Genomic DNA, 22177 nt, shown 5'->3' on the forward strand with positions numbered 1-22177 from the left:
TGCTGAAGTGAGGGCGTATGCTGGGTTTTCCAAGAACAATGATCAAACTGCTAGGAGAACTAGAATGACACAGCAGTTTAGGCATTCCTTCCTTAGGCAGTCTTCTTTCTTCTTGCATCTTGTGAACAAAGTATCTAAAAGCTCATTCCTTCCTTCTAAGGCTTTAACCCCATGTGGGAGGAGACGCTGGTGTTCACAGTTCACATGCCAGAGATCGCACTGGTCCGGTTCCTCGTGTGGGATCACGATCCAATCGGCCGTGATTTTATTGGACAGAGAACAATAGCTTTCAACAGTATGATGCCAGGTAAGACAGACACATTGAACTGCCAATGGTTGATTTATTTTCTTTACAAAAATGAGAGTCTCAGGATGTGCTTTCTGTTATCTCGGCTCCTCGTCAGCTTTGATCACCCTGTTTCAGGTTACCGACACGTGTACTTGGAAGGTATAGAGGAGGCATCCATCTTTGTCCATGTGGCCGTTCATGACATCAGTGGTAAGGTGAGTGTCTCCCATGTCCAGTCACACAGCTTGTGTGGGGACACAGGATTTTTCTATTGCACCAGGGAAACCCAGGGGGTGAAGGTCTAAGCTAATGTGTTTGTTCAACAAAATTTAATCTCTGTGATTGTCATGGTAGCCTGAGATCTTTCTGAATATACATGGAGATAAAGGCAAATCATAGGGAAAGCTGTAAAAAGAGCTTCTTGCAGTGCCTTTCTGAGGGACCCATAAGGGGTTATTTCATTGCAGCATGCACACATTTATAGAAATAAGTATGGTTGTGTCCAGTGCCTTGCTGAGCAAAAGATTTTATGCCTGAACTGAGAGGGCTTGTTGCCTGCAGAGCTTATCCTGTAAAGGCTCTGCCTGATGCTTTTGGCTTTTGAATTTGAATTAATGCTTAAGGGTTATTTGTTTTGGGATTTTTCCATTAAAACACTTAAAATTCAGAGGAAAGCTGACCTTTAGCGTAGTTTTTTGGAATTATTTTCACTGCTTATCTGTTATTAGGAGTGTTTGCTTCATGTGCAGGAAAATACAATTATCTGGGTGCTCTATCTAAATACACATGAATAACTCCAAGCTGAAAGTAAAGCCTTAACTTCATACTTTCCCTAGGCCAGCTGAAAATGAGAGAGCTTCTTTCCTCGCAGTGCACTGGATTTAGTTATTTCTATGCTATTAATTTCAATGAAATTCAAGTAGCCAAGTGTCTCAGTGCCTTGAGAATCTCACTGGCAATGACAGGCTGAGCCCTCTGCCGTAGCGAGCAGTAATATCAGCGTTGTGGCAGCAGGAGGCGGCATCGAACAGGCTGGGAATTCCGAGTCCTGCTAATAAACGTGGTGAATTCTTATTTTCTGTTCTATTCTTAGTCAAAACAAGAGAGAATAGGCAGATTCTCCTCCTCTTCCCGATGTTGTGTGCATTCATGTTGCTTCAGTTGTTTTCTGCTTTCAGGTGATGTCCTCTGCACTGCTCTCTCAGTGCTATTTTAAGGATAGCAAATATTTCAGTATCCTTCCTTGGAAGTCAGAGTCTGTAGCTTAGTATCCACTGGTAAATGGGGTTTTAAAATAAAAGGCAAACTTGCTTTTTTTTTGTCTTTGTCTCTTCTGTAGTCTATTCATGTATTGCAGGATTTCTTGTGGTTTTCTAGGTGTGCGTATCTCTGAGATCCTCCCTCACTGTTATTTTGCCTTTACTCTGTCTGTTTGTAATTTCAGTGAGCTTCTCTATGTCACAAAGTCTACTTTTAGAAGCAGAGCATTTTTAGACGCCTTGAAGGTACCCCCTCCTGTCTCAGGGAGGTGTAGTGACCACCACCACACACCTGCATGCCTCTAACCAGTTGCTTCATGAGCATCAATGTTTCCTTCTAAGCATTTTGAAGCCCTTAAACTCATTTGACTTGGTCGGTGCTGTTGGGTCATTGATCAGCCTGAGAGCCGTCTATAAGTGAAGCAGATCCAGGATAAAATCCCTTCTATTCCCTGTCTCTCTTCTTTGAGTCTCTACCTGTACTGTCTTTTCTCTAGTGTCTTATGCTTCAAACCTCTTCTTTCACACAACAAAGAACTTTAACAGTGGATATTTTGCCAAATGGTGGGAAAGCTTCTCATGCTGTTTTACAAGTCTGATTTAAAGAATGGAACAGCCCTGTAAAACCTGAACTAGAAGCTGAAAGCACATGTTCTGGATCTCCCTCAAAATGGCTCTCTTTTTTTTTAAGTTTTTTTTTTTAACTTTTTATTTCTTAAGTTAAGAAACTTGTCCTTGGGTTCTTGAATCATCTCACTGATTCAAGCAATAGTGACTAGCTTAAAGATGCATCAAATAAGCTAGAATGATACCTGGGGCCCTGCACTGCGTGTCACCCATTGATTCCATCAGTGCTTTTATTTTTGTTGGGTATTATTTGTGTGTTTGTATGTGACAATTTTTTCTGGGGTTTGCAAATATTTATATTCTCTTATTTATATAGCAATAAATTCATGTACTTGCCAACCTGTCTAAATTGGAGCAGAATGGTTTTTTTCCCTTCACTCATTAACAAATGGGTAATCTTGTTTTGGAGCTTTCTAGTGAAAGTGAATCCACAATGATCCAAGCAGACTATTCAATAGTCTGTCTCACACACAGAAGGTTTATTAGTATTTTAATTACATTTTATCTGTCTTCTACAGGAAGAATAAATTCCTACCTTCTTTATCTTATCCTGCATATGCTTTTAAAGGTGATTTTAGGTTTCTTAATCATCCCTTCACACTGGATCTTGGCAAGTGGTAACTAAACTTCAGTCTATTATGAAAATAATATTCTGAATGCTTTCACAGGGCTTTGTGTCAGACAAATAAACCTTGATCCCATATGCCAGATTGCACAGGAGATTTAGGAATAAAAGCTGCTTTTATTCAGGCTTACTGTACAGTGCAGCTAACATCTGTCCATTAAGTCCTACAAAGCAAAATTTGAAATGCATGAGCATGCACTCCCGATATTTTGGGGTGAAAGATAGCCCATTGTAATTTAAATTAGACATTTCTGTGCCATTGTTTGGACATGTGGCCTGAATGTGACCTGATATGACATCACAGGGGAAAAACGGAACTGGCAGCAAGCGCCAACAAGCATGATGCCGATCACGTTTTATCGTGGGCTTTTTACAATGTGTTTCAATCACAGCCTTGTGTCCTCTCTTTATTCCTTCTTTATGCTACAGCTATTAAAGAGATCTAACTGAGAAATATAGGGGACAAAAGAGGAGAAGCAGATCAGAAGGGAAACACCTCTTTCTCTGCTTTGATTTATGTGTACAAGGCTCTATGAACACAGCAAAACTGACACCTTATCAGGCACCAGCCTGTTGCTTTAGAAGTTGGCAAGTACACCTGGAATGTTTGCAGGAATGCAAAAACTCTGTTTCACTGAAATGTAAATCAGTTGTATGATGGTGAGAAATGTATGATGGTGTATATATATGTTTAATGCTTAAATAAGTACTGAAGTATAAGTACTGCATTATCACCCTGACTAACTTCGCTAGTTTATAGTGTTTCTTCAGTGATACAAACATACATGAATGTCTGTGGATAAGTGTTGCATGGTAGGAAATGATCAAAACAGAGGTACACAGAAAAATATTTGGTGATCATTTGCCATGCATATAGTCTAACTGCTACTCATGACAGTGCTCAGTTCAACTGAAGTGTAGATCTCCTTAACTTGGAAAACAAAATATTATATTCTTTATGTCCACTGTTTATTTCTCAACAGTTCATAAAGAATGTAAATCTTGGTTTGAGCATCCAATTTGTTATTACCTCTTTTAATTCGTAAGTGTACATGTGTACTTGGTGTTCCTTCCCAAAGGAAGAGACTTGCCTTCTCTATTAAGGACAGGGGTTTTTTTTCTTTTTTAAATTTTCCAGGCCAAACAAGCTCTAGGTCTAAAAGGCCTGTTTCTCAGAAATCCAAAGCAGGCCTCTCTGGACAGTCATGCTGCTGGTCAGCTCCATCGCAAGCAACCCTTTAGCAGCCACCTCCTGAGACGGACAGCCAGTGCACCCACCAAGAGCCAGAAGAAGAACAAGAAAGGCTTCCCTGAGATTGCTTTTGACACAAGAGACAACAGCTCTGAAGGGGCTGCTGAAGACCGTGAAGTGGAAGCTGCCTCACAGCCCCGCTTTGAGCAAGAGCCAGAAAGTGCTTCTCTGTCACCAGCTCCCAGAGATGGTGCCAGTGGAGAGGTACATGGCAAGGGGTTGAAAGGTAAGGCCCATGGTTCTCGTAAAGCCAAAAGCCAAAGCTGTGCTCAAGGGGGTGCTGCTTTCAGTGAACCCATACAGAGGTCTGGCAGGGTCCGGCTTCAGGAGCACCAGAGCGAGAAGCAAAGCGTCTTTGCACGCTGTGCCATCAACGGCTCTGGTAGGATTGGAGTGGCCACCAACTGCATGAAATGCATGATTGGTTCCAAAGAAAGCCCAGACCTAGATTCCAAGTGGAGTGACCATCCAACCAGGCCAATTGCTAAAGATATACTTCACCATGATCAGTATAGCAGTATAACTGGAGAAGAGAGGATAGAGCTAAAAAACTGGGGTGCTGAAGGCCAGCCCAGGCAGCAATCAGATTTACAGTCTTGCAGCAGCCCTGGAATTGCTGATGATCTAACAAGTACCCAGCCTTTTGTGACCCCAGGGAAGAAAAATGTTGAATCTAAATGTCATGGAATAAAGGCTCATTCCCGGCAGCGGTGGCAGTGCCAATCAGGTGGCAAGTATGGAAGCACTGTCAACTTGGTTGCAGCCAGCAATGGCTCTATATCCTCCAACTCCAGCAGTCTAGAAAGCCTTGGAAGCCCAGAGTTCCCCAAGTGCTGGCCTGAAACTTCTCGAAAGCAAGTGGGCACCCTACAGAGGGAAATGAACGCCCTGTTCGTTCAAAAATTGGAGGAAATTCGAAGTAAATCCCCTATATTCTTTGCTGGTAAGACCAGATTTTCTTCACCCTTCTCCACCGTAGATCACATCATTGTCTCAGCTTCTGCATAGCATCTTGACACTAGAAGCTCCTGTATGTTCTGCTATCAAGAGCTCTTTTTTATTATTATTTTTGGCAATGACAGAAAAAAGTCTGCATTTTTATTTTTTTTTTTCCTAGATGTGTCTGGTTTAGATTAGTCTTTTCCATGCCTAGCTAACCATCTGCAGTAGTGACTGTCAATAGTCTATGAATGTTTGGATTGTTTGTTCAGGCTTCTTCGTCTTCTTTTTTTTTGTTGTGTTTTTGTAGTGTTTTTTTTAATATAGTGAGTGTGGTATGATACTAAGTAAATTTTAAGATCCAAACCAGAGTATCTAGTAGAGATTTAATATGGGAAGCCCATCTTTACATGGAATATTGCTATTATCACTATTTTTGTTTCACTGAGGGATAGCCACATCAGAAATAACACCTAATGTGCACTCTGCTAACCAAGTAAGTTCGTCAAAGAACTTGCAAACTTAGTGCCATGATTTCAGGGATTGCTGGATGGAACTCTCTGGTCTGGGTCATTCAGGATATCACACTTTATGAACATAGCAGACCACTCTGGTGCTAAATGTATGAGTCCCCAGTGTGCAAACGTTTACAGATGTGCTTAGTGCTACATGTATGGTTTGGCTGTGACCTGAGGGTATGGGTGCATAACATAAAGAAGGCAGGTGATGTTCCTGACATCGGCCAAGCTAAGTGGACTGTCAGTATTTCCCAACTGCAGAGTAACATGTGCCCATGCAAAGGAAAGTTGCTTCAGTTACAGCATTTTATACTTGTTTCAAGCCAGAGATGTGCATCTGGTCACTGGGATCATGGGACAGTATCTTTACTCATGAACTGGGTATTTGTAAAGATGGAAAATAGGAAGAGGCAACCAAGGTTTATATTTTAATAAAGAAACTGGCTTTTTTTTTCTCCTGATTTGACAGGGAGGGGGAGGGAAGGGAAGAGATTTTTACAAAATTTTGTTTCATAGAACACAGAAGTAGTAAACAAATAAAGCTTTTGTCTATGACCAGAAGAGCTTCTCTTCAAATTCCTCCCCTTCTCCTTAATTGATCAAGGAATTTGGACATTGGTGGTTACATTTTCAGGAGAAGTTAAGTGACTTTGTGGCTTTTCAAGATGTAATCAATTTTTTAGTAGTAGATTCTGACTGCCCACTTATAGCAGGCATCTTTGAAAGCCTCATACAGAGATTTAAAATTTTCTATTTGTTTGATCAGTTTAATCTGGCTGTGTCTCCATAGTTTTGCTGTGTTTATCTTTTTTTATTCTTTTTTTACATCTCTTTTCCAATATCTGCTTTGGGCTTTTAGGAAAATATCAGGACAATGGGAGGGGAGTGAAGAAGTTTGCTGGTTCCCTTGACTTGAAGTTAATCCAAAGCAGCAGAACTCTTTCTGTGCCTAAATTAATGGCATTAGGCTTTTCATAAGCTCTGAGTAGTGTGACATACGAAACCATTTCCCATTATTGGTGCCAGCTCCCCCGCCAGCCCCCCAAGTCACTAAATAAATATTGTGGTATGCTTGAAATCTGATTAAATCCATCTGACTTCTCAAGCATGGAATCAGCAAACCTTTAAAATGGTGTAACATTCAGTTGGACTGGATGCTGATGGTCCAGTGACAAGCACTGTTTGCACAAACAGCAGGCTCTCCCATCCGCCTGTTCTTTTAGTGCCTTGGGCCAAGAAACCAAGGAAACCAGGAACATTGGCCTAATATGGCTGCAGTTGTCACTAACATTCTGTTATGAGAAGTGCCTCAAGGATGAGACAGGAAACTATAGTCTCTAGTTCTCCCCTTTATGGCAACAGCATTAGGGTTTCCAGCATTTTGCAGTCTAAGTGTGCCTTAATCTATGCAGATGTCCTAGCCTGGATGGGGAGAAGGGGAGCTCATTAGTCTGATCAGCTCTGGCTCCCTCCTGGAACCCCTCCAGATTCTGTGTTGGGAATGGTGGGTTTTCCTTACGGACACATGTGCCTTCTTTCCTTTAACACCCCCAGCTAACATAACACGGGCTCCTGGACAGCTGTCTCCTTTGCTAAGCTCCTTGTCACTATGGTGGATTGCAAATACTGGTGCTGAAAGGACAAGCCCAGTGTTTCCTTGGCATTTTCTGGTAGCGTAGATGATTTTCTAATTTTTTTTTTTATAGTATTAGGAAAGGGCTTTGGAGAAGAGCAGGCTAGCTTCCCTTACCCAGTCCAGTGGAGTGTGTTTCTCAAACAACAGCAAAAATTGCCTTTTATTTTTCTAAGGCAAACTAACAGACCTAACTCCTGTCCTTTTATGGATCCCATTTAGTGCTCTGGTTGGTCAGAAATGCTTAGGATCCTACAAAATGTGTGAATATTCCTGTTTGTCTCCCTTCCCTCCCTCAGCACTAATTTATCCTGTTATCTGCACCTGCCTTCCCTACATTAACTGGATTTTTCCTCTGTTCTGTCCCATTATTCTACATGCACACTCTCTCTCTCTAGTTAAGAACTGAAAGGACAAGCAAGTCACAGGTAACTGTCTGCTGCATAACACTGATTCGAGCACCTTGTTGCCTGTAGTCATGGGTTTTGTTTGTTTCCTGCTTTATCATTATCTTTTCCTATGTTCCTGAGGCTGTTGTCTGGCTTAGTGGTGCTTGGCTAGTTCTTGAATGCATGTTTGCACTGTGGTTTGGAGGTGTGGGAAGGTCTTTTTGGCATGATTGCTTTCCCTCTCAGGGTACAGCATATAAATATTGCAGACAGATGGAGCATAGTCTTCAGGTAATTGGTGGCTGTGGTCATGCTTCAGGATTGTACTGCCAGCCTGGTGCTGAACCATGTGTCTGTATGGTCTTTCAAAAAAAGAAAATACGAACTTCTTTAGGAAAACAAAGTCTGTTTCAAGTTTTTTGTTTGTTTTTAATTCCATGGTATTCATACAGATCATTTATTTGTAACCTACTTCAGAGGTCCTGTGCTGCTTCTGAGTAACTGATCGTTGGGATCGTGTCTTGGTTGGGCAGTGGTGTTCTACTTGTTACACCTGGTCTGGTTGTGATCTACTTTATTGACATACTTGACTGCTGGGAGGAGGGAAGGGAACAATTCAAGTGGTGCTGGATGGTGGAGGAAGAAAAGTTAGTTTATGAGAGGAGATAAAAGGACACAAAGAAATTGATGGGTACAGTTATTTGAATAAGAAAATCTGAACAGTACTATGGTGCTACTATGCATGAACTGAGATATTTTTAAAGCATCAGGGCTTTTGGGCAACTAAAATGGAATGAGCAGAAATTTTTTAATCCTTTAGCCAGGTATTTGATATCATAAGTAATTTTTAAAATAATTATTAATGTATGCAATGGCTACCTTAGAAACAAAATTGTAACAGAATAAATCGTCAGCTAAACTGTGTCTTGTAATATCTGTTTTTCTTGTTTCTTTCTTTTTCCTGTCTTTTCCTGTCTCCCCAGTAGATGTCTGCCATTTCTCACTACAGAGGTCAGTCACCTCTTTATGCAGCCTGGAAACGATCAGTGAAGAGCCTGTTATTGCCAATGAACACCATCATGCCAGCCTTTTCTCCCACCTACCTGTTGCTCCCCACAGTGACTCTGAGGAAGGGTCAGTGTCTGGTCATTCCACAGGATCTCGGTCAGAAGCAAGCAGCACTTCCAACCAGCCTCAAGAGTCTCTACCCACTGGAGAACAAAAAACAAATCTGGCTGCAGAAGACCAAGTGCAGGTAGTCACAAAAGCAGCTGATACATATTTAGGAGTCCAAGAATATGAGAAGACAAGCATGACAGGATGTGTCAAAGAAAGTGGTTGGACACAGGCACACAATAAAGCTGAAGATCAGCATGGATTGGCAGCCTGGCCAGTAGGGGCAGCAGGTAAGGATGCTGGCCAACCTGTTGAAAAATGCCAGAAGGAAAGTGACCAACCAGGTCAGATATTAACAGACATGAAAAGCACCATTGAATCCAAAGGCCAAAAACTTGGTGTAGCAGCTGTTAAACTACAGCAAAACAATGTGATTAACAACACACAGACAACTTTGCCTCCAGATAGTTTCCAGAAAGCCCAGGCTGCACAGGCTGTACCTGTTTCTGGTTCTCAGATGAGCTCTTACATGTTAGTAAGAAGGCCCAAGAGTGAAGGACTGAAAATGTCAGACTCCTCAGCCTTAATAAAAACTCCAAGTAGCCTGTCTCCAGCAGCAGAAGTGTACTTTGATGCCACTGTTAACGACCGGATCTGGAGCAAGCTCGATGGCAGCAATCACCGTGACAGCATGTCTTCCTCTTCCAGCATGTCCTCCAACGACACTGTGATAGATCTCTCCCTGCCCAATCTGGCTCGCAAAAGCCTCCCAGACCTTGGCATCCGTCATGAAAACTTTGAGCCCCTTGTCATTAGGAAGGGGATGCGTCCACGTTCAGCTACAACATCCAGTAATGAGATGCCAATGGTGAGCAAGAGCAAATCCAATCCCAACCTGAGGTCTGGCCAACTGCCTGCAGATGAGCTGTGCCCCCGGCCTCTTGCCAGGAGCCCTCAAGATGCATTCTCATCCATCCCTAGAAGGCATACCTGGAGCAGACTGTACATAGAAAGTCTCAGACAGTCTTCTAACAAATCCAAAGCACAGGATATGGTTGGGAATAGCCAGGCGAAATCTAAGAGTCTTGGAGACCTTACCTCTGATGATATTGTGTGCACTTTTGAAAGCAAATACCGTAGCATCAGCAGGAGCTTTGTCACTCGATCCATGCGCGAGCAGCGCCGCTCTTCAGGCCTGAGGTCCTCGGTCAAGTCCCAGGATGAATTGACTGAGCAGCTGAAGAAGCTGAAAGCCTTTCAGCAGACCTCCCCTATCAGTCTTGATCCAACTGAGTCTGAAGAGGAAGGGGAGAGCCTGGGACTCCTCCGCAGGTCTTCATCCCGCAGCCAGAGCAGAGTGCGGTACATCGCCAACCGGGCCAAGCAGGCGCAGGAGAGACAACGGCTGCAGAGCCTGGGCCAGCTGGGGGGCAGCCCCATCGAGGAGAGGGGCAACCCAGAGGGAGCCTGCAGTGTGGCAAAAGCAGTTTGTATGGATGTAGCTTCTCCTGCCGTGTTTACATCCCAGCCTAAGAACCAAACTGATTATAATGCTGACACAGAAGTCTTCTTTATGCTGAAACTGTAATTCTGGGCAGCACTGATGAGGCAATGTTTACATTCTTGTCAAAACGAAACATAGTGACCTGAGAGGCACCAAATATCCTCGTGTGGCTTAGTGCTTCCTGGCCTTCCCCTGGCTGTGAGGGTACCCAGGGCCATGACCCCAGGAGAGCTGAGTGTTCAGTTTGTCAGCCATGTGTGGAACCATAACAATCAAGTGAAAGCGGAGACTGATATTTTTACACTCCTAAAGATCTGACATCCTGGGTTTTTTTAATTACACTTTTCCCAGCCTCAAATTTGGCCTCCTTTGTATGTGACCACTTCCTTCCCTTTGCAGTTTGCTCTGTGCAAATCTCATGTTCTTTACTAATGTCAGTAATTACTTATAGCAGGTAAACATCTATGTGTTGTTAACGAGAACTAAGGTAAATTTTGCTCTTAACCATGGATCCATGAGAAGGGGCTGGGTCTAAAATAATCATCCCTGTTCTATTTTATTTTTTTTAAGACTTTGAGGCCTCTGAGGGTGTCTTCTCTGGGAAATAGTAAAAATTGCAGTGTAATTGTTTCATTAATTAATAACGTAGTAGATAAAGTCCATGATCCATTGTGGACCTGTTAGTGAAAATCCACATTGTCTTACTCTTTGAAGAAGAGCTCTCACTATGTTCCCAAGCAATGCTTTTTTAAATCAAGCTCGTTTATATATATAAAAATCTATATTCCACATCTGTGTGTATGCAAATATATGTCTGCACATATATGTACACATGCACAGACTTGAACTGAACTGTGACTGTTCCTTGTCTCAAAACATATGTGGGAATGAGGCAGGAGAGTGAAGGGAATACCTAAAACTAGACAGGAAATATCTTCTGACTTTAACTCAGAAATGGCAAAAAAAAAGCATGCTAGTCTTTTCTTGAAAACAGCACTGTCCCTTCTTTCTGGTATTTTAACAATGCTGCTGTACATAGCACTTTTGGATGAATTTTACTATTTCTGTATTGCACTGCCATGCAAAATTTTCAATGATATGTTTTAAAAAAAAAAGAGCTATTTAATTTTTTTAGATAGACATATTTAGAATTATCTATCAACCCAAACAGAATAATAATTTTTCCTCCCTTTTTTTTTACTTTTTATTTTTAGGGATGTGTTCCCCTCTCCCCCAGTTATTATGTCATTTATTATAGATGTACATTTTATCAGTGATGGAGAAGAATGTTTACTGAAATGCATTTTGAAGAGAAACAGAGGTTTAATTTTATTTCAGGCTGCATAGAGTCCCTATTATTGAGAGGATATTTTGCTTTTGTTTGTAATGATATTTTTGTGTATATTGCAAAATCTAAAAAATTGTTTGTAAAACCACCTCACACTACTAAAATAAACATCTTTAACCTTCCAGCTGTTGACTCATTAGCTGTAACAACACCTTTTCTATGCTGTCTAGAATTTTGTGGTATGCAAACATAATTATATCTGCCTTGTTGTTAAAATTCCTTCCTGGATAACTTTTGATTCTACTCTTTTTCAGAACCATTTCAGATCCAGCTCAGATTTTCTCAGGTCCACCAGAGCAGATGCAGGTATTGGTAGGGACTGGTGTTCTGTGGTGTGATAAACAGCACAGGGATTGTTTCCAAGTGGTATCTTTGTTTGGCAGCCAGTAATGAAAATTCTAGGGGAACTCATGTAATTAGTAGCCAAACAGACAAAGTCCAAGAACCTAATCTATTCTGTTACAGCTTTCCAAGTAAGATAAATAGCCTTGCTTCATCATTGAGATTGTTTCCAGTAATTAAAATTCTAGGGGAACTCATGTAATTAGTATAGACAAATACTATAGTAAATAGACAAAGTCCAAGGACCTAATCTATTCTGTTACAGCTCTCCAAGTAAGAGAAATAGCCTTGCTTCATCATTGAGATTGTTTAAACTCTGCCTGGAAATAGTGCAGCAAAAATTGGCTTCTTCACCTGCCTCATTAAAAATACCTTCTATTCCAGTCCCAGCAGAGTGCAGAGTGAAAGTCTGTGTTTCTTGCTCATACTGTCTCCTGGAAGGGTCATCAGGTTACTTGTGGACTGTGGGAATAGAAAGCAGTTCTTGGTTCATAATTTCATTATCATTTGGCCACAAGCATTTTAAACTCTGAGATATCGAAGTATAATGCTAAGGGTAGTTAGTGATTTCATGACATGGAAATATGGGCTGCAAGGGGTTATATTTTCCAACTGAATATTTTCAAATGGTTTTCAGTATGTTTTATCTAAAAATATTTCTCAGTTTTTCATCCTGGCTCACATCTTCATTGTTTGTCTTCATAATTTGGAGGAGAGGCCCTTGAGGTATGTGCAACAAAGGTCTGGAACATGCACTGAAGTAATCCTGCAATGGCATTGCAGTCCTGGAGGGAAAAAAGGTAAACCAGCAGCAGAATGTGTGATCTGCCAAGATTAGTCTCATGTTGTGTCTTAACACAAAGCAAATTTCATTAACATTCCCAAGAGGAAAAGTCACTCTGTAATTCTGTAGTTTAGGGCTGAAAAGCTTCAGGGAGTAGCTGTTTTTTTATCTTTAAAGCAAGAAAGTACATGCAACTTGACAGCTTTAGAAAGGTACTGCTTAAAAGGTCTACTTGTTTCTTTTCAAACACCAAGTTTCACAATCAGATTATTTTTATCTTTAATTGATTAAGCAATACTTGTTACATTAATGCACCTCACAGAGGACTGTGTTTGTCTGTGCTGAGATAGTTTCAGCTGCTTGTAGTGGAGCTTACCAGCCCTCATTACCTGCCAGCTGTGAAAAATCACATACCATAATGTGCATTGTATTAAAGCCTAGGAAATAGTCATGAAAAGCAGCAAAGACCAGATAAGATGAGGGTTCCAGCTAACTTCCCTCTACAGTAAGCCCCTTGCCAGCATCTCTAGGGCATAGCTATCAGGTGAGGATGTGAAGAATAAGTCATGTTCAAACTACCAGAGGGAGCACCTGGAAATGAAGCTATGAACAGGTCAAAGCCTCTGGGAGAAATCCAAGTTGAATAGATCCTTCTGAATTCTTTCTTTTTGTCTTATAGAGAGGAATTGTCCTATAGAGAGGATTATCATCTTGCCATAACTTGCAGTGCAAGAATGAGTTACACCATCTGGGGTCTGAAGTGCATGAAAAGTCAACTAAGGACTCCTTAATTGCAGTGAGCTATGAGTTGAGCCCTTGAACTCTCTTCAGTCTTCTAAGCATTTTTTAATTGAAATATAAACAATTTTTTACTCTGCAGAAGACAGGCTATGTTGATGTTTAATAACTGATTTACTCTGTGGCATGTATAGAAAAAACTTGGGGAAGAGGGGCAGGATGTGTGAGCTGCTTGAGAGTTTTCCATCTTAAACAGTGCCTGAAGTCAAGCAGGGAGTAAAACTGTGTTTCTTTCTTAAGTGTGGGCAAGTTCCAGCTCTCCTGTAGGATGAGTTGTAATAGTTCAGTCTGCTGAATTCCTGTGAAGACACTTTGCTATTTCAGTGCCTTGATGTGTGTATTTATAAATGACCAGGCCCAACCTCATCAGCCCCTTGGTAAGGTTGTACTTTAGCTCATTTTTTAAAGTGAAACTGGTAAGTAGAAGGGGGCAGGATTTTCACTTTTGTGCCTGTGCATTAAATAGAACTGTTCAATCCAGAGACAAATGTAATGGTTTATCTTGAAGCTCAGGCTTTCCCTCAGCTCTCCAGGCATTGTGAGGAAGTACTAGATGCATGGAACACTTTGGGGGTTTGGGCTTTTTTTGGTGTTATACATGAATCCCCCAGCTGATCTGAGACAGTCCGGAGTGGAGAAAGTCTTAAGGAGCTGATACTGTCCACAGCTGGGCACAGCCTGGTGGGACACTGCTCTAAAGAGAGGGCTTGGACAGGACCAGACAGCAGGCCAGCAGTAGTGTTTTATGAGTCTCAGAATAGTATTCAGCTGCTGATCTAAGCTGCTTCCAAACATTGTCTTTTTGCAGGGTGTCATCTCCCCTTCTCTTTCCCCACGCCCAGGGTGCCCTGGAGTTTGTAGCACCAGCTGCTCTGCAGAAGCCCCTTCTCTGGCTCCTCCCTCCCTTTAGTCTGTATAATAGTGTTGGATGCCCCGTCTCCCAGCAGTTCCATTGTGCCTGCTCATCAAGCTGCCGCTGGTCCCAGTCAGACTGACGGCCCTGGGAGAGGCTGAAGGAATTGCTGTAAGTGAGACACTGCCTTCCATCACTGCTGCTCTTCTAGCTGAGGAGGCTGGAAGCCTGTGTGGACGGGTTGCCTCCTGCCTTGCTGGTGGCTGCTCATCTTTTCCTCTGCTGTGCTAGTGCTGGTGCCTTCCCTCAGCACTGCCTCCAGGAGTCTGCCTGAGGAGTGGTGCTGTCTTTGTTTACATTTGGAGAAACTGAAAACCTGCTGAGGAGTGAGAACTGGTTCTGGAAAAGTAACGTTAAAAAAACCTTTCATTTGGGTTGCTGTAAAGCCAGCATGAGGAAGCTTTGCAGTATCTCCTCGGGTAGATGTTGAATGGATGTTGCAGGGGTTAGATTAAGCAGTATCTGAGGAGCTATTTGCAGCTGAGGAGGCACTAAATCCCTCTGCCCTCCTGCTATTTTCTTTCTAACTAATTCCATTTATGCTAAAGTGACTCTAGTATTAAGTTAGAGCTAGAGAAGTGTATTAACCTTTGGAAACCATTTTTGTACTTATTAAACTCTATTCTTTTAGACAGTATCCAGGGTGTTAACAACTTTTTTTTCAAGGTGATGCAAGCACCTGCTCTGATTAGATTTTTTTGAAGGAGGCCACTTGAAATAAAGATCATTCTGTGGTACGTACTGAATTGTAAGGAAAAAGTAGTAGTACTTTATGAGTTAAATTTACCAGGAAAAATGCAGTTCCTCACTGGCTCTACCTGAAGACTGCTGCTGCTTTTTCTTTCTGTGCTGTGGTGCCTGGTTTAGCTGTTCAGTTCATGTGCTGCTCTGGCAACAGCTACTTAGTCTGTATTCTACAGTTACTTTTTAGAAAATGTTATTTCAAGCCATGCAGAAATTCTGTTGCAGAGCTTGAAATTTAAAAAGCTAATAAAATATGAGGGTTTTCACCCTCCTTCTCCCAGCCATTTTCCTTGTTCTGTTAAGAGCAGGAGGTTGAGACAAAAGAGGGCTTCAGAAACAATTTCTCCTGGGTGTGTGCCCCCCCTTACTGCACATCCCTGCAGCTGCCCCTCTCCAGAGCCACTCACTGCCTGTGGCACCTCTCTGCTTTGTGGAGAGCTGACTGGAAGACAAACTGTGCAAAAACCAAGAGATAAATCCCCTTTTTAGGTTTGTCCCCCTTTTTTTTTTTTTTCTTTTTTTTCTTTTTTTTTTTTCCCCCTTGCAATAGAGTGGTCCCAAGAATCTTTTATTTACTATTTGTTCTGGCTGGTCTCTGAAGTGACTGTGTTTTCACCTGGGGACCTTTGTTTGAATTGGGACTCATCAGAATGAGGTTCAGAAAATGCAGAACATACTGATTTTAACCCAGCAATGAGGAACCTAAAAACAGTTTTAACTACTTGCCTTTCATCTCTAGCAGGAACTTTCCATTAGACAGTAGATATTTCTGCTCCTATGGACCAAGGTCTTTGCTTCATGTTCTGTGTGATTACAGCCTTGCTGCTCCTGAGAGAATCAAGCCAGACAGGTGAGAAAAATGATCCAAAAATGCTCGTGCAACCTTATCTGTTTTTGTTGTTCTTTACTGAGTGTTAATTCTCCCATTCTTGAGCTGCTAGTGCTCACAGGATTTTGTCTTAATCTATGGATTTGATTTTTAATTGGTTATTAAGACATCACAAGGGCTTACCTTACAGGTACAGGTTACCTGTTACAGGTTGTGATTGTGACTCATCATGCTATGAGTGCTGTCTTTGCTGCTGTAGCTGTAAATCAGATGGCAGAGACCAGGGAAGATGAAAAAGCCTGGAAAAAGGGTGGTTAGATGTCCCTGAGCACATTGGTGTGGTTAAAGCTGCTCTTGAGTCAGTGGTCCCTTGAATGGCAGCAAGGTACACTGATTAACTTGTTTTCTAAGTACTGTTTTCCATCATACTTGTTTAGCCCCTCTGCTCGTGGCTTGTTATGGGAAGAAGGGAGGATTTGGTGTGTTGTGTGAAGTTGTCAGGTCTGTGAGTCCCAAAGGGTAACACCACGTTACCCCTGAAGCTCCTCAGGGACAGTGGGAGCCTTCCAGGGGCTTCTGCACCCACAGTCATTTCCTGCAGGCACTGACCTTTGGGGAACCAGAGTGGAGGGATGAGCCTCGTTTCTTGGTCTTACGTGTTTTGTAGACCCTCACAAAGGATTCTCACAATGAGGACTTGGCTTCTCAGAAGTGTCAGTGCAGTGAACTTCGAGTTAGTGCTGCAACTTGGTTACTTATGGTCCTTTCAGTTCTTACAATGGGGCTTTGAACAGCTGCATCCAGTGCCACTGTGGGGGAGCTGAAGCCCTCAGTACAGCCTGTTTGCTTCCAAGAAACCCTAGCAGGTCTTCAAAAAGGAGCCTCAAAAAGCTTTTATTTCCTGTAATGAGTTTCAAAAGGGAGACAAGAGAACTCCTTTGTGAAGATTTCCAGCTCCCATGGAGAACTGTAGTGGAGAGGGGAAAAAACAGGTTTTGTTTTACAATAATGTAGAGTTGAGCACAAGGCCAAAAAATGCAAAACCAAAGAATGAATATGTTGTTATATTTAATGAAAAACTCAGCTTTTGCTTGGAAGATTGAAAATACCCTACATTTTTTTGTTTTATCTTGAGGGGTTTTTGGCTTTTGCGCTGTGAATTCTTTAATTGCAAGGAGCAATTGCTATGCACACAGGAGAAAAAACATCCTGGGCAATTAATGAGTCACATATTGACACAATTATGGTTTTAATTCTGCATCTCAGTCATTTTAGTTTGGCTGTCTTGCAGCTGGGGTCGGATTGAGGTATTCTAAGTACTGTGAACAGGGAAGTTGTGGATTAAATAATTTAACAAGACTGCTTCCAAATAACACAGCAGATCAGAGTAGAACCCAGGAGCAGGAATGAAAAGTCAGGGTGGTTATAATTTCAGGGAGGGATGGAGTAGGATGTGGTGGAGATGGGTTTTCACCCCAGGGGTGGCAACCCCTCTGGCTGCTTTGACAGTAGGAACCTACCTTTAGTAGGGGAAGGGAGGAATAAGTAAACCTAGGGGCTTGGAACATTATGATGATGAACTTTTGGCTGGTTACAGGGCTTTTCCTTAGGGGCATAGACAAGGTCTTGCAGGAGCCAGGGGACATCTCAGTTGTGTGCAGCAGCAGGAGAGCTTTTCACCTTGCCGGTGGGGGGCAGTAGGGAAATGGGGCAGCGGGTGCTGCAGAATCCATCCTCCAGGGTGACAGCCATAATCATGATTACAGTGAGAGTCTCTGCAGCCTTACCCTGGCTGCGTCCCTGCTGCTGTTTGTCTCACACTAACACTGTGAGGAAGCAAACCTGACAAAACCTCTTTGAGTCACCTGTGAGCCAAGGAGAATAATTCAATTTGTGAGTGTTTGAAACTTCACTTCTAAGGAGCTGTAAGTATAAAACCTGCAAGAAGTTGATGATGTTGTTGCTGTGTTGCAGGAGCCAGAAGGACTGGTGATGCTGTGGGGAAGGTATGTTCATGTAGAGCTACCACTGAGGGTGTATGTGCAAATGGTCTTACATTTTACATGCAGAAAGGTGTGGTCATAGTAAGCAATGCTTTTAGGCTGTAAGAGTTATTGTCTTAAATATACTTTTCAAATCCTTACATTGCAAAGGGAGAATTGAAACAAGACCATTTAGCTCCTGAAAGAACCAGAGCTCCTTTTGCAGATACTGTACTGCAAAGATATATAAACACACACACACTCTCACTCTGTCTAGAAACATTACTATTTAATTTTAAAATAAAGGGCTGCATTTAAGACCCTCACACCTTACAGAATGAGGCTGCTCTGCTGGCAAAAGCTTGAATTGCTCCCAAGTGCTGATCAGAAACCATCTCGGGTTGTGTGACTCTGGAAGATGTGCTCTTGTATCAGCACTCTGCAGAAGTGGATCTGTGTTTCCTCTCCTCCTCCTCTCAGGTTTCCTACTGTTCTGTGTCTCTTGGAATTGCTCTCTAATGAGGCCTTAATTGGCTGCTAACTGTTTTGTGAGCAACATGAATTGATCCTCTTGAAGTCTATGCACGGTCTCTCTGGAGAATTGTGACAGCATTTAAAGTGATTTTTATTCGAACCAAGTATGCTGACAAAGTAATGATTTATTCATTAATGTTGGGGATCAGTGTGGTGAGGTTGCTGCAGGGGTGGGTTTAAAGCTGATTTAACACATCCACACACACCCCAAGTTATAATGCCAGTCCTAGCTAAGTTGGGTCCACGGATGCAACTTTAAAATCCAATTATTTTTTCTTCATTTTTTTATTTGCAGAGCTCAAGGGGACCAGAAGAGGGTCTTCCAACTTTGACTGTCACAACAATCCCGGTAAGGACTTGGGTCACAACACTGGCAGTGGCTGGAGGGTAGCTGCATTTTTTTTTCCACCCATGTATTTGCAGGTGGTTTCTTGGGTTCTTGGATTCTGATGTTCCTGTTCATCACAGATAGTCTCTGTGGAGCACTTGATTATCAGTTCATTCTGTGGTAGGTGTGGCTGGCAGCATGCAGCTGCCCTGCTGGAGCTGTAGCCTGGGACTAGTGGTGGCACATGACTTCAGTGAGCAGCTTTCAAGTCTGGAAATGTTGTCCCCCTGATAACGTGGGTAGAGGTCTTGTGGAGGGTTTGCAGAAGGGTTAAATGACCACTCAGTTGCACTGCAGGCTGTGGGAGCATGAAACTGTTTTTTTTCTGAATATGCAGGAGGATCCTTATGTCATGGTGAGGAATGCTGAGCTGGAGGGGTACTGCATTGACCTGCTGAAAGCACTTGCTGGGATGCTTCACTTCAGCTACAGGGTGAAGGTGGTGGGTGATGGAAAGTACGGAGCTGTCTCTGCCAGTGGGAACTGGACAGGGATGATTGGAGAGATTCTAAGAAAGGTAATTTTCAGTTGATATTTTTGACCACCTGCAGCTCTAGAAGGAATGGACAATTCTAGCAGCTCTTGGGTTTCAGTAGCATTTGCTCAGGGACTGAGCAACTTGGAGTCATCCTGTTTGTTGTGTAGGACTAATGAACTTGACCCACTAAGTGAAACTTTTCTTTCAGAGTGGTAATTCCCTTAGACTCATCAAGGAAATGCTTGAATGCACCTCTGGCCCCATTATGACCTGTTTCCTATGGGTCATGTTCTGTTTGAACTCAACATTCTTTGCTCCTCAGCACTCAGTGCTGTGTCCAGCTGGCTGTGGATGCTGCAGGCAGACAGGAACATGCCTTCAGCTTTGGTAAACAAAATCAGTGTGGTTCATAGTGCACAGTCTCAGCTTCTGCACCTGTGTTGTAGTAGGAAACCAGTAGCCCCACATGCCAACAGCAACATGGAAAATTGTCCTATTTTTTGGAGCTGGCAGTCCAAGCTGGCAGCTGTCCATTGACACAGAAGTGATTTGCCATGTCAATATCTGCCCACCCTGCCTGGGAAGCATTCGGAGTGACAGAAGCCTTCAGGAGGATTGCATGGTTGGTTATTTTTTATCTCCATCTTACAGGAAGCAGACATTGCAGTGGCTCCACTGACAGTCACGTCAGAAAGGGAAGAGGTGGTCTCCTTCACCACACCATTCCTGCAGACTGGGATTGGGATCTTGCTTCGAAAAGACACCATTTCTCAGGATCTGTCCTTCTTCCACTTCCTGGCTCCTTTCAGTAAGGAGATCTGGACTGGCCTTTTATTTGCTTATGTGCTGACGTGCTTCTGCCTCTTTCTTGTTGCCAGGTATAAATGAATTCGTTTCACAGGTTTTGTTTCTAGTTAACTGCTTTCTTAGCTGTGGAGACATCTCAGTTACACTGAGCTGCACTAATGTTTCTGCAGCTCCAGTCTTGAACAGAAGCTTTTGTGCTGCTTTTCTAGTTTTATGCACAACCTTTATAGGTAAGGGTTTAGTTCCAAGGAGCAGCCTTTGGTCTGATATTCCAGAACGGACCCAACATTGCCACTTGGATATGCCAGGCTAAGAGTAGTTTATGCCTTGGCTCAGGGAGAAAGGGTCTGGCAACACCCCAGAGCCACCACTGTTGCAGACTCTTTGATGCATTGAGCATCCACTGCACTGATTCAACTGGAACTCAGGTGAAGGAGGAGCTACTATGGCATTTGCAGGCTCTCTGTGCTGCTGCAGTCACACTGCAGGATTATTTAAATGTTTTTCCCTGAATGTCTCGTTCTATCCTGTCATTTTCCTACAGACTGAGCCCCTGTGAATGGAATGAGCCAAAAAATGAAGAGAACCACTTTACCTTCTTAAATAGCCTCTGGTTTGGAGCAGGAGCACTTGCCCTGCAAGGTGAGCTGGGAGGAAGCAGTGTGGGGTTTTACTGGCTGTAAATCCAGCTCCTTGTCTGTAGCACTGTCTGTGCTGTCCTGCTGGGGAAGAGATGTTCCAATGGGACACTTGGCAGCACTAAAACTCTCAGTTTGGGGAGTTTGGATTGCAGACTTGTGGGAATTGTACAGGTCAGCCTTCAGCTGAGGAAAGTCTGTTTTCTGCTGTAGCAGCTGGCCCAGGGAAAGCCAAGCTAACCATGGCTCTGGGACTTGGCAGAGTGGAGCTGTTTGTTGCACTTGGCCACTGACTTCAGCTCTGCGCTGGTCACTGTGGCTTGAACCAGGGCTTGTCAGGCTCCTGCATTAAGGAGCCACAGGGCAAGTTTTGCAGTTTGGCTTTTCTTTACAAGGAAATCTTTAAATTGAGCTCGTGGATCTAAAGTTCTTTGGCTCCTCTGGTGGCACAGGTGTCGCCCCCCAGCCCAAGGCGCTCTCCGTGCGGGTCATCGCTGCCATCTGGTGGCTCTTCACCATCGCCCTGCTGGCCGCCTACATCGCCAACTTCACTGCCCTGCTGAGCTCGGGCACTGAGCAGCTCCCCATCCAGACCTTTGAAGATCTTGTGAAGCAAAGAAAGATCGAGTTTGGGACCCTGGAGGGCTCCTCTACGTTCTACTACTTCAAGGTGCAGAGAATCTAATTGTGCGTGCGTGCCCACACACACACCACGGGGCTGCTGGGCTGGGGCCAAGTTGTCTAGCACATCCCTACAGGTCCTTACACCACCTTCATCACTGTAGACTCCATCCATTTTCCTGTAATGCTTCATAGAATCACAGAATGCCAGGTTGGAAGGGACCTCAAGGATCATCTGGTCCAACCTTTCTAGGTACTACTACAGTTTATATGAGATGGCTCAAAATCCTGTCCAGCTGAGACTTAAAACTGTCCAGAGTGGGGGGATCTACAGCTTCCCTCGGGAGACTTCAAATAATGTGATTGGTATCTTGTTTTGTTCACCTGTTTTTCTACCTTTTCTCAGAGGGAAAGGCATGCAGGGGGCTGGTTTATAGAGCCTTCTCTGTTAAGAAAGCAGTGCTAGTCTTCAGGGGCTGTCCTTGTGTACTCTGACCATGAGGTAATTTCTGGGTATATTAACTGGATGCCTGCAAAGGTTGTTTTTGAGGGGGAGGTCGGTGGGAAATATTTCATGTTTGTATCCTTGTGACACTGTGTTGTAGTGGAACTCTGTGCTACTTTTCAGTAGAGAGCTCAAAGGGCAAATGGTTTAAGTACTTTTATTCTCCACTGTTTTGCAACCATTGCACATTTGTGCTGAGTTTTTCAGATGATTGTTTTACACTTCGTTCCTTGGATTTTTGGGCTGCAGAACTCCAAGAATCCCATCCATCAGATGATCTATGAGTACATGGACAAGAGACGAGACCACGTGTTG

At 43.1% G+C, this 22177-nt stretch overlaps 2 protein-coding genes across 2 annotated transcripts in view; both read left to right on the forward strand.

Annotated features, from left to right (window-relative positions):
- PLCH2 (phospholipase C, eta 2) overlaps positions 1-10235 on the forward strand; it is a 31531-nt gene extending 21296 nt beyond the window's left edge. Inside the window, exons 19-22 of the mRNA XM_010005278.1 lie at positions 161-307; positions 425-504; positions 3939-4995; positions 8515-10235. Coding sequence (XP_010003580.1) covers positions 161-307; positions 425-504; positions 3939-4995; positions 8515-10235 — 3005 coding nt within the window. The remainder of the gene's footprint in view (positions 1-160; positions 308-424; positions 505-3938; positions 4996-8514) is intronic.
- A 5622-nt stretch (positions 10236-15857) lies between these two features.
- Positions 15858-22177, forward strand: part of LOC104395572 (probable glutamate receptor) — a 7952-nt gene continuing 1632 nt past the window's right edge. The window contains exons 1-7 of the mRNA XM_010005279.1: positions 15858-15970; positions 18723-18774; positions 19151-19330; positions 19943-20169; positions 20643-20740; positions 21189-21406; positions 22112-22177. The exon at positions 22112-22177 is cut by the window's right edge and continues 151 nt beyond it. Of these exons, the coding sequence (XP_010003581.1) occupies positions 15858-15970; positions 18723-18774; positions 19151-19330; positions 19943-20169; positions 20643-20740; positions 21189-21406; positions 22112-22177 (954 nt within the window). The remainder of the gene's footprint in view (positions 15971-18722; positions 18775-19150; positions 19331-19942; positions 20170-20642; positions 20741-21188; positions 21407-22111) is intronic.

Source organism: Chaetura pelagica, unplaced genomic scaffold (genome assembly GCF_000747805.2).
Source record: "Chaetura pelagica isolate M959 unplaced genomic scaffold, ChaPel_1.0 scaffold159, whole genome shotgun sequence".
NCBI classification, from domain to species: Eukaryota; Metazoa; Chordata; class Aves; order Apodiformes; family Apodidae; genus Chaetura; species Chaetura pelagica.